Consider the following 17,505-nt stretch of genomic DNA (forward strand, 5'->3'; position numbering starts at 1 on the left):
AAAGAATTTTTTAATATACAATTATCATATAATAAAAATTGTGAATTTAGATTTTAAATAATTTTTTATAAAATTGTGCATAAAATCAATAATATTATAATATTGTAAAATAATTAATTCTTTTATATGTATACTTTTTTGAAGTATACTTTTTTTGAATTATATATTACCTTATATTTATAATTTTTAATATTTATAACTTATATTTACAATTTATATTATTTTCAATATGTCGTTATTTTTAAATATATTATATTATAAATTTCAAAATATTGTTATATTATTTTATATTAAAAAAACAAAATTATAATAAAATATCATTTTATAATTATTATTAAAATTATTTATTATCTATTTTCTATTTTATGAAATAATAATATATATAATCATTATTACACGTATAATTTTATTATATAGATTTTTATTCCAATTATATTTTTATTTTACTAAATTATTGTAATGCTCACTATATATCATAAATGCCCTCTATAGGAAGAAAAGTGTAATTCTGATTTAATCTCTTTCAGTAACAAGCATTTTTGCAAGATGGTGAGTATTTTATGTCAAAGTTTTAAATCCTTAATTTTAAATAGAATCTTATACAAAATATATTTTTTTTAAATAAGAAATTATAAAATAATTATTTATGTAACCGATTATAAAGATATTTTATAATCTTTTAAAGTTATATAATATCATCACTCATTTATTGAATGATAATTTATAATTGTTATATATAAAAATTATATCTTTAGTTAATTGTTTCTCATATTATATTTTGTGTATCTTCATATAATTTTTAATAATTTAAAATAAATATGAGAACAATTAACTAATATTGTAAATATTGATACATATAGGTTAATTTGTAAACTTAATAGATGTATCATTATATTTCAGTCTCTCGTAATTCCGGAAAAATTTCAACATATTCTTCGTGTCATGGGCACGAATATTGATGGTAATAGAAAAGTTATGTTTGCTATGACAGCAATTAAAGGTGTTGGTCGTCGTTATGCTAATATAGTTTTAAAAAAAGCTGATATCGACTTAGATAAGCGTGCTGGAGAATGTTCAGAAGAAGAAGTAAGAATTAATTTATATAATTTATATTTTTTTTAATAATTTCATATAAATAAAAAATAAATAAAATTTATTAATTTCTATAATAACTAACAAATAATATATTTATCTGATATTTTTTGTTATAAGGTTGAAAAAATTGTTACAATCATGGCTAATCCTAGACAATACAAGATTCCTGATTGGTTTTTGAATAGGCAAAAAGATATTGTAGATGGTAAATATTCACAGGTATGTACAATTATAGAATTCTTATAAAATATTGATATGACTTATTAATTAATTAAACTTATGAAAAAAATTAAATAATTAATTTTATAAGCACGATTTCACGACTAACCATATGTACTTTGTATATGGATTAATTGGTAGTTCGTGCTAGAGAAACTGCATGATAGTTTGCTATTTAACAATAAGTTAAATAGTAAATTGAAACTTAATTAATTATGCAACATATAAATTCCAATAGATTTATAAACAAATTATTATTTTAAAAAAATTATATAATTCAATTATTACGTTATATTTTATAGCTCACTAGTTCTTATTTGGATTCAAAACTTCGTGAAGATTTGGAACGAATGAAGAAAATTCGTGCTCATAGAGGTTTGCGTCATTATTGGGGTTTGCGTGTACGTGGTCAGCATACAAAAACTACAGGTCGTCGTGGACGCACAGTGGGTGTATCGAAAAAGAAGTAATTTTATATTTTTTTGATTATCAATAAATTAATAAAATAACATTACTGGTTTTATTTTAATTGTTTTGAATAATATATTTATTATAGACAATATAATACATTTTTCAATTTGTGAAACATAATTCTTTGTTTAAATACCAGCTGAATTATAATTGCAGAAACATTTTCAAAATAGTTTTCATAATTTAAAAATATTTATTTAATATGCAATTTTGAAGATTTTCAGTTCTTTTTTTTATACATGTTGCGTTATATATTTAAATTGTAAAAAATTAAATATATACACCTAAAATGTGATTTTGATTAATCACATTTTGGCAGTTATTTCTAAAACTTATTATACAAGATAAAATGTTTATAGTTTTCAATTTAAATAGAAGCAAAAGTATAAGTACAAGGAATATTCATTAAGAATATTTATTGACAAGTTTTTCATTTATAAATATTAATCAATTCTAAATATGCTACGGGTATTTTTCCTCGTTTTGATCCACTTATCCCCATTACATAGTCCTCATCACCAGGTATTTCAATAACTGTAATTACCTATAAGATAATTGAATTTCATAAAATATTAAAATAAGTTCGTAAAGTTTTAATTTGATAAATTTTAAAATATATATAAAAAATTTAATTGAAATAAATAAAAATAGTAAAAATTATAAAAAAAATTGAAGGTATTTAAGGTTATGAACAAATAAAATACACATAACAAATGAATAATAATTTATTTATTACATGCAAAATTTGAATAATGCATATATGTATTTTTTTATATGCATATACATATATAACATTAATTTTTTTATGTAGAAACAAATATACAAATAAAATCAGAACATATATATTAAGCATCAAAAACAAAATTTAACAAAAATAGGAAAACAAATTATACATTTATTATTATTATAATTAAATATTACAAATATCATGCAAAATTCTTAAAGACTTAATGTCAAGTATATAAAAATGTTTATTTTAAAATAGAGACTTAAATTAATTGAGTATTATATGCAATCCCAATATATATATGTTTTTTACTTTATAACATCTTATTTTTGTTACAAAAATTTATTTACATTATTCATTTTAAGCACTCTATCTTTATTTTACATTATAGAAACAGAAATTTAAACTATATACTATTTAAAATTTTAAACTATATGAGAATATATCATAAATTCTTATGTAACACTATTATCTTTCTATCATATTTATAATAAATCAAAAATACATTTGCATTGCACTGAATTCAAGATATAAAGAGCACAATTATTTATAGATTTCTAATAAATAGATTTATAGATTCTAATAAATTTCTAATAAAATTTTAATATTTATTATTAATGAGATTTCATTGTTATATATTTGAATTTGAAATAAAATTTTATAAAATTGACTTAATTATATCAAAATTTTCAAATGAAAAAAATTACTTTTAATTGAATTAATAAATGAACTCACTTTTAACTAACAATTCATAGCATTTATTTAGCTATGCTGCAAACATGCTTCTTTCTAACTAAATCACGAATTTTGTTACCTCATTTTGTACGACGCTTAATTCTTCAGAATTGCTCGCAGAAAAATCGCATAATACCCTTGCAAGTTGTTCATCATCATTCCCTGATACATTGGATGTTGATAAGGTAGTCGGATGATAAGGACCCCCAGATAAGCTGGGTAGGATAAATTACAATTTGGATGAGTTTGGTGAACATGCGTTTTAAAATGAATCAACTATTTGTGCAAATATGTAAAATTGTTTTTATAATTTTTAATTGTATTTAAATTATATTGTTCCTTTTTTAAATTAAAAAATTGATAAAATACTCTAATTTTGTTTTTCAAAGAAAAAAAAAGAAATATAAATTCTTACTTTAAATTATTATTATATTTTATATAATCTATATGCTAGATATATAAATAAATATTAAAATTATTGTAAAATTATATTAGTATACATACAGAAGCATAAGCGATTTGGCAAATAGGAAAACAATAAATAATAATTTAAAAATAATGTTAAAAATATATTAAAAGATTTGGAAAAAAAATCCTAATCTTTTTTAACAAATAATTTGCTAATATTAAAGAAATTTAGCATCATGCATTACAAACAAACATTAATCAACTATACAGACAACACATAATAGAACATGATTCAAATACATATTAAACAAGTAAGAATATTAAATAAATAAAAAAAAAAATCTAAAATAATTTTTTCCTAATTTTGTTATTTATTAGCTAATTATCTATTTTTTTATTATGTGAAAGTAAATAAACATTTCATAAAGATAATTTATTTACTGATTTCTGATAGTTACAAGTTCATAACGCGATAGTAGTATAATAGACTAAGAATCATTTAACATATTTTTAAAATTGTATAAGTTAACGAATATGTATATCTATGTATACATAGGAGAAATGCCCTATAAGCTTTTATTTATGATTTCAAATCATAAATAAATGAAGTAGTTATTGCCTGCCATTAACGCAATTAATTAGTCTTAAGCTAAACTTTCGAGATATCAGTATCAAAGGTAGCAGTAACATAGGTAGAACCAGCAAGTGGTGGATGTATAGAGGAATTTTGGGATTGTGAATTTGAAGGTGTTAACTCGATCACATCTTCGCTGTTGACTCGCAGCAAAGGACTTGGTTGACGCGTCCTGGAATCCCAATCATGCAGGCAAAGATAGAAAATAGAAAGAATATATTGAAAGAATAAATAAATATAATAAGCACAGAACTAGAGCAACAAATACATAATTGTTTTTATTTTAGGATCTACAATTAAGATAACATAATTATTATTAAAAAAAAGAAAAAAGGAAAATAAACATTACATATAGCACATTTATAAAAATAAGCAAAGTTTTAGGCAATACAAATTAATACATGATGATCTTTGCGAATGAGTAATGGTTCTATAAGCTTATTCTAAATACTTTTACATGTCATATATGACATAACATTCAATAATTATTAAACATTACTCACTCGGATCACCAAAGAGTAGGATAGCTATATAAGGATAGTTGTACAGTAGTGTGTAGGATAATGAAATAATATTTGAAAAAAAAACGAACTTTGAAAATAAATTTTCTTTCTTACCCAGCAAGTTCACGTTGTAAATCTTGCATTGTTGCATGACATTGAGCATAATATCGTGCTTGTGCTTCAACAAATTCATGTAAGCAACGTAAGTGTCCTGCCTGAGAACTTGAAACTCCTTCCAATAATAACTTTACAATCTCTGCTTGACGATCGAAGTCCGATTGTGCTACTCTCAACTCCCTCTCTGCCTGAGTACATATAATAAACAGTTTTATTTTTTGTTTTTGAATAATTTTTATATAATTTAATATAATTTTCATAATCAATAATTTTTTATATAACTTAAATAAAATAGAAATAATTTTTGAAATGAATTTTAAAATGAAAAATATATGATTATTATGAATTTTATTATAACACAAAGTATAGTAAAATAATATAATATAATATATATAATATATTATATAATAATATAATATATAATATATATATAATATATATATAGATTTTAAAAGTTTCATCATAACAATATTAAATATATATTTAAGAAAGTTCAGGTTTTATTATAAATTTTAAATCACTGAAGGTATCAACTCCTTTAATACCTGATCAAGTAATACTTCAGGAGATACCCCAGACTCCTATGATATGCAGCAATATATAGGACAAAGCACATTGTAAACATATATAACATATATAATTTATTAAAATAATAAATGATAAAACTTACACTCTGTTGACCCAACATACTTCTTGCTTTTCTTACTCGATTTTTACATGCATCTAAATCTAGTCTAAAAATAATAAATAATAATTTAATTAATTAATGAACATTTAAATATGCAGAAAGAATAAAATATATACCGCTTATTTTCCAATATTGACATTTCTTTAGTAACAGTTTTCATTTCACTTTCTAAAAATTTTCTTAAAGGTTGTATATAACAAATAGCTGCATCTTTAATAAAACTTCTTTCAATTTGTCCTAACTTTTGTTGACATTGTCCAACTTTATTTAATGCACTACCTAGAATAATAATTTTTACAATATTTACAGTAAAATAAAGAAAAAATGAAATTACAAAATAATTAAAAAATAAAATTAATATTTATACAAACCATAAGCATTTCCTGGACCAAAATTGTTTCCTGCTTCTATCATATCCATGCCTACATATTCTAGATTACTCAATCTGTTAGGTTTCTTCTTATCAATTTTTTCATAAAAAAAATCTTCAATTCTATTGCCTGTAACAAATTTATTATATTATAAATATGCAAAATATAATTTATCATATAATTTTTTTATATTACCTGGATTTGGAGTAAGTACTGCTTCCATATTCCTAAGAATTTTTTCAGTCCATGTTTTAGTTGCATTTGCTCTATCTGCAAGATGTTCTAAATGTGCATCTAATTCAGTTTTTTCAGATGTTCCTAATGTTTCTTCTGTTAACTAAAAAAAAGATTTTAAACATTATATGGTGTTTTATTATTATAATTTATTATTAAATTATTATAATAAATTATAATAAATCATATAATGTTATATCATATAAGATATTAAAAATTTTTAATTTGGAAAATTATCATAATTTTATATATATATATTTATGTTATATATACTATAAATAATGTTTTACATTGTCATATATCAATTTTTTATAATATTTTATAATATTTTTCTTAAAATATATTTTACTAAATTATGATGACATTAATTTTAAAATAGATAGTTTTACTTAGTCATCTACATTTATTTGATATACTCTGAGTCATTAAATGATTAATTAATATGCATATATTGCATATCTATTCTCTGAAATTATTTAAAATTAAGAAATTCCATAATAAATATAAAAAATAAGGAAATAAAGATAAAAAATATAAAACACAAACAATCATTAAAATGATATATTTACTAACCTTATATTTCAAAAATTAATTTTAATATATAGACAAAAAATAATAAACAAATATATAATGTTTTACAAATAAAAGTTAATTATTTCATGGAATATAAATAAAGTAATAAGTGTCAAGTGATGCTTATTTTATTTAAATGTTTTTCTCACTGAAAAAGATATAAAATGTCAGAAGTGACAGCATTCAATTACAAGTACTTTAACTAATATATTCTTTTATCAACAAAAATCTGTTCAATTATTATATCAAGTATATCTTACCTGCACAACCCTACTAAGTGCAGCACCAGCATCTTTTACTAATTTTTTAACATTTAAATCCATTTTTTTTATATCTATTTCGATGTAAATCTTGAACAATCACCTCTGACACTCTTTATTTTCTATCGATCACTAATTCCAAGTATCTCCGTGAAGAGGCGCTTCCTTTGCAATTTATATAAGAATATATATATATATATATATATATGTATAGTATTTAAGAGGGGTAGTCACGTGACTTTTCAATAGTTGACAGATTGCTATCCATTGCACATTTTTCGTTATAATAGTTTACTTACAAATACATCTAATGAAAGAAAGATGGAGCCATTTATATATTCCATTATGAATGCTGAATTACGCAACAGTTGAAAAATTTTTTTTGTATTCATAATAGAACATATAAGTAGCCCCATCTCTTTTTCATCAGATCACAGGTTTGTAGGTACTATCACAGAAAAAATATTATATTTTATAGGATTTTATATTTCAAATAGCGATCTCAAAAAAAGTGTTTTTACTCTCTTTGTGATTTACGATCAACGAAACTATATTCATCTTTGAAAAAGATATATATGTATGTAATATGAGAAATATTTGCATAAGAATTCATAATTTAGTAATTGAAAAAATATAAATTATTATTAAATAAGTTGCATGATATAGATAATATTAAAAATAGAATTTTTAATTTTATTTGAATTAAAATTTATATAAACTAAATATATTAATAATTTATTATAAGTTCTATAAAAATACTTTAACTAACCTAACAGTTATAATTATAAAAATATTTTATATTTTTAAAAATATACAAAATAAAATTTAAAAAAATGAATTATTTAACAAATTTAATATTTTATTAAAATTGAAATTATTAGAAAATAAACATAATATAAATATTTTATGTTTATTTTATTAAAGAGATTTTATTAAATCTTATTATGAATATTTAATATATTAATGGAATTAATTGATATGAACATATATTATAATTTATCATAAAAATGTTTGTATTTAAATCTAAAGTAAAAGGAAAACGTGCGAAAATTTTTATACATATAATTCGATAAAAGTCCAGAAGATTGCGCATGTTGCAATTTCTAGTTAGGAGGGAAGAATTATTTGCAATTTGAAGTTTATTTATTAATGATTTATTATTTAAGAATCTACTCATGCATAATTTAATTCCTAAAACTGCAAAGTGGTGAGTAGAATTGAAAAGATTCAAGCAATATGGATGTCTTATTGAATTTCATTCTTGTTAAAGCAAACAATGATAGGATAACCTATATATATTAATTTGACATAAGAATTAACCACATGTTATGACATATCTTACGGATTTGACAAGTTTTTATTTGATAATAAAAAAAATTCTAAAAAAAAAATTATTTTGATAAATAAATTTAATAACGATTAATTTGTAATGCGTTAATTATACTTTCTGCACGTGTCGTTAATTTTTATGAAAATTTTGTCAGATTAATTGATTGATTTTATGAATGAAATTAATGCATTTTTAATGTTTTTATTATGTTATGTAATATTTTATTTGGTATATTTCTATATTTTGTTTTATAAATTTTATGATTATTATTAATAACTCTTAATAAATATTAATATTTTTAATAAATTTTAGGTTTCATACAAAGAAACTATTAATATCAAATCAAATAGAGTTAAAGTTTTCTTGTTCATCTATAATAAAAAATATTACTTCAATTACTATGACAACTGAAGAAAAAGACTTAGAATTTGAAACAATACACTCTGAATTGCATACATTAACATGGTTACATAAAAATACACCTTGTTTTGCCTTAAGAGGATCTGAGGTGAATGTATAAATATATTTAATTTAAAAGAAATTCATAAAATATATGATAAAAATTATTTATTTCAGATCAAAATAATTCATGAACCAAATGTATTTTATTCTATTCTTGTAGAAAAATGTAAAAATGCAAGAAAAAGAATAACATTTGCATCATTGTATTTAGGCACAGGAAAATTAGAATCTAATTTAGTAAGTTTGTTTCAAAATCTAATTAAAGATTTAATAACTCTCAAATTAGCAACTGATAAATAATTTTTTTTTTATATAGGTAAATGCTATTAATGAAGCTTTAATTTCAAGCAATGGTAATGTTGAAGTTAAAATTTTATTAGATTTTATGAGAGGATCCAGAGGTAAATTAAATTCTCGTAAAATGTTGAAACCATTACTTAATGGAAAATATAGTCATAGTTGTCAGATTTTTTTATATCATACTCCTAAACTTCGTGGATTTTTAAAAATGATTATTCCAGATCGCTTTAATGAATTAATAGGATTACAACATATGAAATTATATATGATAGATGATGATATAATAATTAGTGGGTAAATATTTAAAATTATTTTAAATTTAATTATTAAATAAAAAAATTATAATATTTAAATTAATTTTATTTTTTAGTGCTAATCTTAGCAATGATTATTTTACTAATAGACAAGATCGTTATTTTCTGATTGAGAATTGTAAAGAACTTTGTGATTTTTATGACGAGTTAATTCAAAAAGTAGGAGAATTTAGTTTTGTGCTTCAATCAGATGGAAGTACAATATTAAATTCTATGAAAATTGATCCTCTTAAAGATCCTATCACATTTATAGAAGAAGCAGCATATAGTATAAGAATTTTATTTCAGAAGCAATTTGAAGAATCTTCTGATCTTGAAAAAATAGGTATATATATTTAACCATGTATATATTTATGAAAAAACAAATTCAAATTGAAATATAATCGAAATAAATTATTTTCGTAGAAAAAAATTTAGATATAGATACTTGGGTTTTTCCTTTAATACAAATGGGCCAATTAAATATTTATCATGATAGTCAAATAACATGTAAACTTCTACAGACAGCTCCACCAGGCTCAACTCTCAAATTAGCAACTGGTTATTTCAATTTAACTTCAGAATATAGTGAAGCATTACTTAAACATTGCCAAGCAACATGTCATCTTTTAACAGCGCATCCATCTACTAATGGTTTCTTCTGTAAGTTTATATTTTAAAACAAATGAAAATTATTTAATTAATATAGTTAATATAATGTTATATTTATACAGCTGCAAAGGGTATTGCTGGTTGTATCCCAGCAGCATACACAAAATTAGAGGAATCATTTGTTAAAAATTGCAATAAATTAGGACAACAAAATAGAATAACTTTATGGGAATTTATTAAACCAGGATGGACTTATCATGCCAAAGGACTTTGGTATTTTTTACCAAATCAAGAAAAACCCTGTCTTACTCTTATTGGATCTCCTAATTTTGGTAAAATCTAAAATTTAAAGACAAATTAATTTTAAAATAATAAGAATGAAAAAAAAAAAATATTGACTTTAGGTTATAGATCAGTTAACAAAGATTTAGAAACCCAAATTGCTATTTTAACCAAAAATAAAAATTTACAACATGAACTACAAAAAGAGCATGAACGCTTATTTTCGTGTGCGACACGTGTAACGAATAAAACATTTTTTGAACAAGATAGAATTCCTCCGACTTGGGTATGTGCTATTGTTGCTCTATTTCGATACTATTTTTAATTTTATATTTATCTATTCTTTAGTATTATATTCATGGAATGATCATTGTAATCTAAGTCATAAAACCTATATATGAATATTTATTCATATTAATTATTTTCCAATTTCTTTATATGAAATAAAAACTGTAAAAAAGAATAACGATTTAGATTATTAATTTACAATTTGTTCATTTACCATTTACAGCACATTTAAAATTAGTAAAAAGATATAAATAAAAAAAATCTTAATTTTTTTCTATTTATAAATATATAAAACTAAATAGATTATGCCATATGGGTTTGATAAATAAAGTACATTGTATATATTTATACTGATAATAATTATTTGTTGAATGACATACTATCCTGTATGGAACGTGATAAAACTTTATGGTATTATGTTTACGACGTTTCATACGCAACGTCGGAAAGGTGGAAGCAATTCCAATTGAGATGCAGAAATAGTATAAGAGAAACTGTTCATAACCACTTAAAATAGTCATTTTAGTTCACTATGGAGAGTCACAATTTTATGTGACTCTGGAAGATAATTACTTCTGATATCACTTTTCACAAATGACTGTATTGGTTTTGCACTAGAGATTTCCAAAAATGGCAGAGATAAAACCTTTTTCCACAAAGTTTTATTTCTCGTCGATGATAAATGTTTCTTCTTTGACGAAAAATTCTATTACTTCTTCTTCTACATTTTTGGAATCAGAATCTAATTCGTCTGTATCAATACCTGAAAAAGAATTAAATGATATAAAAAAAAAGTAAAATACTTTTAAATTTTAGAAAAAATATTCATTATAATACAAACCATTACGTAATTCTAAACGTCTCTTCTTTTGATTATTCCATTCTTGTATGCGTTTTGAACGATATTCTTCGAATGCTTTCATCGCTGCACAGCGTTTCTCAATTAATTCCTAAAAAATAATTTTATAGTAAATGTACAATTTATAATAAATATATATTAATATAATATAATATAATAATATAATAAAAATATAATAATATAAGTACCTTTGAAGCACGGGTTAATCGCATACGATCTTTACTTTCGAATTGCGCAGAATACTTCTTTAAATTTTTCTTAATTTCTTTAATTTGTTCTGGTGTCAATAATGTTGGTGGTCTTGGTCTCCATAAGAGTTGATTAAACTGATTGAGATTTACTCTTTTTAATATACGTCCTTGAAACGTCCATATCCAATATCCATTATCCACACTAGTTTTCCAACTGGAAACAGCTGTTACCACGTATCTATAAAGAAATACGTACTTAAGCAACTTTTATAATTTATATATAAAGACTTTAAATATAAATACTAAAATAAATATTTACCGCCCAGTAGGATCCCATTCTACATCTGAAGTTTGATAATGATCAGTTGAATTCATGATAGTAAAATCATTAGTATCAATGAATTCTAAAGCTCCTGCCATGGTTGTTAATCCAGCAAGAACAATAAATTGACCAGATGGTGACCAAAATAGATGATTGCAAGCTTTTTTTTCCAATTTTTCTATTGAATAGAATAAATATTTATATATATAATACTATAATAAAATATTGATAAATTTAAGAAATAATTATTATAAAAAAACTTACTGAGAAGAGCTGGTTGATGACCATATCGTACTTCATAAAAACTAACGTTAACACTTGGAATTTCTCCATGAATAATAGCAAATTTGCTTCCCACAGGTTCCCAAGCAAATGCATGTATTGGTTCTTTTATTTCTACACTATCGACAGGTATTTGTTTTTCTCTCATATGAAAAATTTCAAAATTATATGACATACCCTGTAGATAAATATATAAATTTTCATCAAATTGTATATCTTAATGTATAATTTTAATACTTATAAATACCGTGTATTTCTGTTCTGTCTTTTCTTTGCGTTTGGCGAAACGATCGACTTTTACACAAAGATAATCTCCTGATTTTTGCCAATAAATTTTACAATCAGCCACATTAAATAAATTTTTGTTGCGAATTTCATTACGACTAGAAATATATATTTAGTTATTTATATAATTTATGAAATATGAATTATAGTAATATTAAGAATTATTACTTTGGAATTTCGAGAAGAGTAACTCTTGCTGGAACATCTTTATCTTCTGGTACCCAATAAGCAAGAACATTATCTGTAGGAGACCAACTAAAATCTCTGATACCAGGAATTTTTATACTTTTCTTATCCAATAATCCAAATGACTGTAATATTGATGAATTTATCAAAGATAATATATTTAATAATATTTATATCAAATAATTAAATCAAATAATTTATATCAAATAATATTAAGGAAAAATACATACAGGTGTTTCATAAACACTCAAAATATCTTCTCCCATACGAGCAAGATATTTATCATCATGTGACCAACGGAAAATAGGCCATACTGAAGAACCATCTGCGAAAAACGCACGTTTTTCTTGACCAGTAAGAATGTCCCAAATTACAAGACGTTTCTGTTCAGAACCAAGATCAGTTCTTGGAGTATATGTTACTAAATAACGCTCGCCAGGAGAGAAATCTATACATTCAACACCTTTTTGGCTGAATCTAGCTTGTTGCAAAAATTGAGGGCCACCCCATAATGCAACACCCAATTTATGGAATGTTGCTAAATATGTTCCTAATGGAGACCATTTAACATATGTCTCTGTCCAACGCTGTGAAAAATACATAAATTTTATAATAATAAATTATTGATTAAAATCAATATATATATTAAATAAAATATATAATAACTTACAGAACGTTCTTCAAGTAATGTTGGTTCAGGAGCAGAATTTTGCCAGACTTGAACAGTAACAGAAGGACCATTACCACAAAGCACACAAAATTGATCATAAGCATCTGGTTCTAAAAGATAATAATGAAGATCAGCTGCTGCTTTAAATTCTTGTGGTTTTGGAGGTTCCCATTCATCTGGAATTTCTTCAAATTTCTTGAAATCAGTGAATAAATTTACTTTGAATGTATGTTGCTTGTCAATTTTATAATTATTTACAGATTGTGCAGCTGCTAAGGCATTAAGAGGATTGTTATATTCTAGAAATATATATCTGAAATGAAATAAATTACATATAATTTTTAAAATATAAGAATATCATCATGGATCATTATATATACCCTTTCGTATATCCATTTTCATTTTTGGGATAATATTGATTTACTATTGTTCCAAACTTTCCCAATACTTTGCTAATAACAGATTGAAGTTTTTCCAATCTTTCTGGTTCAACTTGGGGGACTCCATCAATGACAATTACTGATTCTACTCCATCTGTTTCTGAGGGTTTTTGTTTCAAAATATCGCCAAGTAATTCTAAAAAAATATGTAAATAAAAATATATAAGTATTATATTAAAATGTTAAAAAAATTTATATTTAATATAAATTATAAAACAATATTTAATAAAAAAATACAAAAAAATACTTATGGTTTTTTAGGTTAGATATGCATGCCACATTTGCGATTATACGTAGCCATGCTTTCAGACATCATAGCATAGCTTTAATTGTCTTGTCATTGAAGAAAAATTTTATTTACCTTCGTCAGTGATATCGTCAATAAATCCTTCAGGATCACTAAAATTTGGTTCTTCATCTTCGTTAAATGTATCATCATTATTTTTAATATTATCCTCATTTTGAGGTGTTTTATCTGCTAACATTTTCTTCGCCATCTTGGAAACCTCTGAACTTATAGAGAATCAAATGAAAATGGCAGCATGTTGTCCTTCTGCATTGAATGCAACTTTTGAAAAATGGAAGTCAAACATATACCCATTTCTTAATAAATGAAACTAACCAATTTTTTTTCTATTCTCATATTTGCTATATTCATTATAAATAATAATTTTATAATAATTTTATAAAAATATATATATTTTATAAAAATTTTTGCATATATAAAAAAATAATAATTAATTAGATTAATATGTGATAATTAATTATATAATTTAATAATAAAATATCTATTAAATTATTAAATATTTGGAAAATGGAATATATTAAAAATATTATTATAAAAGATTCATAAATTTAAATACTATAATTTGTTTATTTTATTATATGATGAAAACTTTTTTTTATTCATTATAATTTTATATATAATTATATAATTTTATATATAACAATTTAATAAAATAAATTATTATTTAATTAAGATATAATTTTTCTTTACATTTTTTTTACATTTCGAAAATAAAATTAAACACGGCTAATCTTTAGATTAAAATTTTTTAGTTTTGAAAATTAAATTAAATAATTTTAAATGAAAATTAAACTAATGATAAGTAATTGTATAATTGAAATATTAAAACACTATAATCATTTAATAATAATAATAGATTTTCATATAATAATTGAAAAATTCAAATATTAACTTCTAAATTTTTAAACTATCGAGACCGAATGAAAAATTACTTCTTTTTACATAATTTGAGATTGATTTTATTGAAGTGTTCTTTTTTTTTTATTAATTATAAATGACTTTAAATAATTTTATTATTAATTATCAATAATAAAAACAGATATATAAGATATTTATAAAATAACTTATAAGTAATTTAAAATAATTTTTAATTGTAATATTTTTTATGCATAATATTTTTATAATAAAACGAGAATATAAAGAAGTAATTATAAGATCATTAAATTAGTGTTCCTATTGTAAATCAAAATATTTATAAAAATATATAAATATTGCTATATATTAATATTTTAAATATAATATAATTATACATAAGTTTTTAAAAAATTAATAATTCATTCTTATCAATTATCAATATCTTAATGATTAATACTTTTTTTTTATTATTAGAAATGTTATAATTATTATATAATTATTAAATGGTTTTTATAAAAAATATAATATAATAATAAATTATGTAATAATGATATATATAATAATAAATTAATTTGTGTTATAAATTATTTATTATAATAATTATGTATAAAATATTTTTTAATCAGTTTATGATATAATTTTAATTATATAATAATAAATTTTAATTATTATTTTTAGTATAATTATGATATATTTTTACAACAATTTAAAATTCAATTCAATTTTATTTATTTTTTAAGAATTAAAATTATATTTGTATAGTAATATATTTTTAAATACCTTTTACCGGTAAAATAAAATAAGGTTATGTCATGTAAGTTATTTTATGTACAGATTATTATTACGAATATATATATTTTTGTTATTATTAATAAAAAAAATGAATAAATTATTGACTACATCAATTAAAGAAGTAAGTCAAAAAATAAGTATTGGTGATGTACGTCCATCTGATATTACAAAAGCTTCTGTTAAAGTTACATCGATCATTAAACCTTTAAATGCTTACATTACTGTTACTGATGAAACGGCAAAGAAACATGCTGAATGTTCAGATTTACGACAAAAGAATAATAATTTATTAGGAAGACTTGATGGAATTCCTATTGCAATTAAAGATAATTATTGTACAAAAGAACATTTAACAACTTGTGCATCAAAGATGTTATCAAAGTTTATCCCTCCATATAATGCTACTGTATATCAGCGTTTAAAAGATGCTGGAGCAATATTAATTGGTAAAACTAATCTTGATGAATTTGCTATGGGTTCTGGAACCATTGATTCATATTATGGACCAACTAAAAACTTATGGAATTCAGATGTATTAACAAAATTTTATTCCTGTAATAAACATGAAGAATGTATAAAACAAAATACAGATGCAAATTTATGGCATATAGCAGGTATATGTTACAAAATTCCTTTTTTAAAATTTTTTATAATAATCCAATTTTAGGTGGTAGTAGCGGTGGTTCTGCAGTGGCTGTTATAAGTGGAAGTTGTTATGGAGCAATTGGTTCTGATACTGGAGGTTCAACAAGAAATCCAGCATCTTATTGTGGTTTAATTGGATTAAAACCTACTTATGGTTTGGTATCGCGTTATGGACTTATTCCTCTTGTAAATTCAATGGATGTACCTGGTATTCTTACAAGGAATGTCGATGATTCTGTATTAATATTAAATACTATAGCTGGTCCAGATAAATTTGATTCTACTTGTTTACAAAAAGAATATATACCATTTGAAATAGCAGATACAATAAATATTAGTAATCTTAGAATTGGAATACCAAAAGAATATAAAGAGAAAAATTTAAGTCCTGAAATACAAAAATGTTGGGATGAAGTTTCTCAATATTTGAGAGAAGGTGGTGCATCACTTTTTACAGTATCATTGCCATATACCAATTATTCTATAATGTGTTATACAGTTTTAAATCGTTGTGACATTGCTAGCAATCTTGCTTGTTATGATGGTATAGAATATGGTTACAGATCAAATGAATGGAATTCTGTGTATGATATGTATAAAAAAACAAGATCTGAAGGTTTTGGTAAAATAGTTAAAGAACGTATTTTGGTTGGAAATTATTTCTTATTGGAAGAAAATTATGAAGAATATTATGTTAAAGCAATGAAAATAAGAAGATTAATTTCAGAAGACTTCAATGCAATATGGAATAATAATATTGATCTTTTACTTACGCCTACCACTTTGACAGAAGCTCCTAAATATAATGATTTTACTTCAATGGATAATCAGACACAATGTTCAATTCAAGATTATTGTACACAACCTGCTAATATGGCAGGTATACCAGCTGTTAATATACCAATTAAACTTTCTAAAAATAATTTACCTTTATCCCTACAACTTATGGCATCTCCTTTTAATGAGAAAATACTTCTTACAGTAGCAAAATGGATTGAACAAATAGTACAGTTTCCAAAACTCGAATTAAAGGATATTTATTTGTTAGAATAAAATGTTTTTATATAAA

General features: G+C 22.4%; 5 protein-coding genes across 12 annotated transcripts; 3 read left to right on the forward strand and 2 right to left on the reverse strand.

Moving 5' to 3' along the window:
- Positions 1–435: 435 nt before the first annotated feature.
- LOC108004463 (small ribosomal subunit protein uS13) lies at positions 436–1,825 on the forward strand. Its single transcript, XM_017067400.3, has 4 exons — positions 436–549; positions 901–1,086; positions 1,213–1,314; positions 1,617–1,825. The coding sequence occupies exons 1-4, from the start codon at positions 547–549 to the stop codon at positions 1,782–1,784; spliced, it is 459 nt and encodes a 152-aa protein (XP_016922889.1). The 5' UTR covers positions 436–546; the 3' UTR covers positions 1,785–1,825.
- A 7-nt stretch (positions 1,826–1,832) lies between these two features.
- Positions 1,833–7,290, reverse strand: LOC108004462 (endophilin-B1). 5 transcript variants are annotated; one of them, XM_062085214.1, is made up of 10 exons: positions 7,036–7,174; positions 6,776–6,923; positions 6,164–6,305; positions 5,969–6,097; positions 5,714–5,876; positions 5,580–5,643; positions 5,455–5,490; positions 4,907–5,097; positions 3,327–3,462; positions 1,833–2,329 (listed from the first exon to the last, which is right to left on the reverse strand). In XM_062085214.1, the coding sequence occupies exons 3-10, from the start codon at positions 6,189–6,191 to the stop codon at positions 2,216–2,218; spliced, it is 861 nt and encodes a 286-aa protein (XP_061941198.1). In that variant the 5' UTR covers positions 6,192–6,305; positions 6,776–6,923; positions 7,036–7,174; the 3' UTR covers positions 1,833–2,215. The 5 variants fall into 5 exon arrangements, with proteins under 5 accessions (XP_061941198.1, XP_016922881.1, XP_016922882.1 ...); XM_017067392.3 differs by lacking the exon at positions 6,776–6,923 and having other exon boundaries at positions 7,036–7,197; XM_017067393.3 differs by lacking the exons at positions 5,455–5,490; positions 6,776–6,923 and having other exon boundaries at positions 7,036–7,290.
- A 52-nt stretch (positions 7,291–7,342) lies between these two features.
- LOC108004455 (CDP-diacylglycerol--glycerol-3-phosphate 3-phosphatidyltransferase, mitochondrial) lies at positions 7,343–10,780 on the forward strand. 4 transcript variants are annotated; one of them, XM_062085213.1, is made up of 8 exons: positions 7,343–7,472; positions 8,678–8,873; positions 8,942–9,064; positions 9,144–9,421; positions 9,498–9,766; positions 9,847–10,083; positions 10,155–10,364; positions 10,437–10,780. In XM_062085213.1, the coding sequence occupies exons 2-8, from the start codon at positions 8,766–8,768 to the stop codon at positions 10,637–10,639; spliced, it is 1,428 nt and encodes a 475-aa protein (XP_061941197.1). In that variant the 5' UTR covers positions 7,343–7,472; positions 8,678–8,765; the 3' UTR covers positions 10,640–10,780. The 4 variants fall into 4 exon arrangements, with proteins under 4 accessions (XP_061941197.1, XP_061941196.1, XP_016922868.1 ...); XM_062085212.1 differs by having other exon boundaries at positions 7,364–7,480; XM_017067379.3 differs by having other exon boundaries at positions 7,433–7,612.
- A 157-nt stretch (positions 10,781–10,937) lies between these two features.
- Positions 10,938–16,014, reverse strand: LOC108004454 (eukaryotic translation initiation factor 3 subunit B). Its single transcript, XM_062085211.1, has 13 exons — positions 15,780–16,014; positions 14,460–14,485; positions 14,199–14,390; positions 13,778–13,973; positions 13,398–13,710; positions 12,958–13,314; positions 12,710–12,852; positions 12,504–12,639; positions 12,239–12,434; positions 11,972–12,152; positions 11,650–11,890; positions 11,444–11,552; positions 10,938–11,365 (listed from the first exon to the last, which is right to left on the reverse strand). The coding sequence occupies exons 3-13, from the start codon at positions 14,332–14,334 to the stop codon at positions 11,265–11,267; spliced, it is 2,109 nt and encodes a 702-aa protein (XP_061941195.1). The 5' UTR covers positions 14,335–14,390; positions 14,460–14,485; positions 15,780–16,014; the 3' UTR covers positions 10,938–11,264.
- On the forward strand, positions 15,826–17,505 carry LOC108002462 (glutamyl-tRNA(Gln) amidotransferase subunit A, mitochondrial). The gene is made up of 2 exons (XM_017064158.3): positions 15,826–16,405; positions 16,459–17,505. Exons 1-2 carry the CDS (start codon positions 15,826–15,828, stop codon positions 17,487–17,489), a joined length of 1,611 nt encoding a protein of 536 aa, XP_016919647.1. The 3' UTR covers positions 17,490–17,505.

Source organism: Apis cerana, linkage group LG14, assembly GCF_029169275.1.
Source record: "Apis cerana isolate GH-2021 linkage group LG14, AcerK_1.0, whole genome shotgun sequence".
NCBI classification, from domain to species: Eukaryota; Metazoa; Arthropoda; class Insecta; order Hymenoptera; family Apidae; genus Apis; species Apis cerana.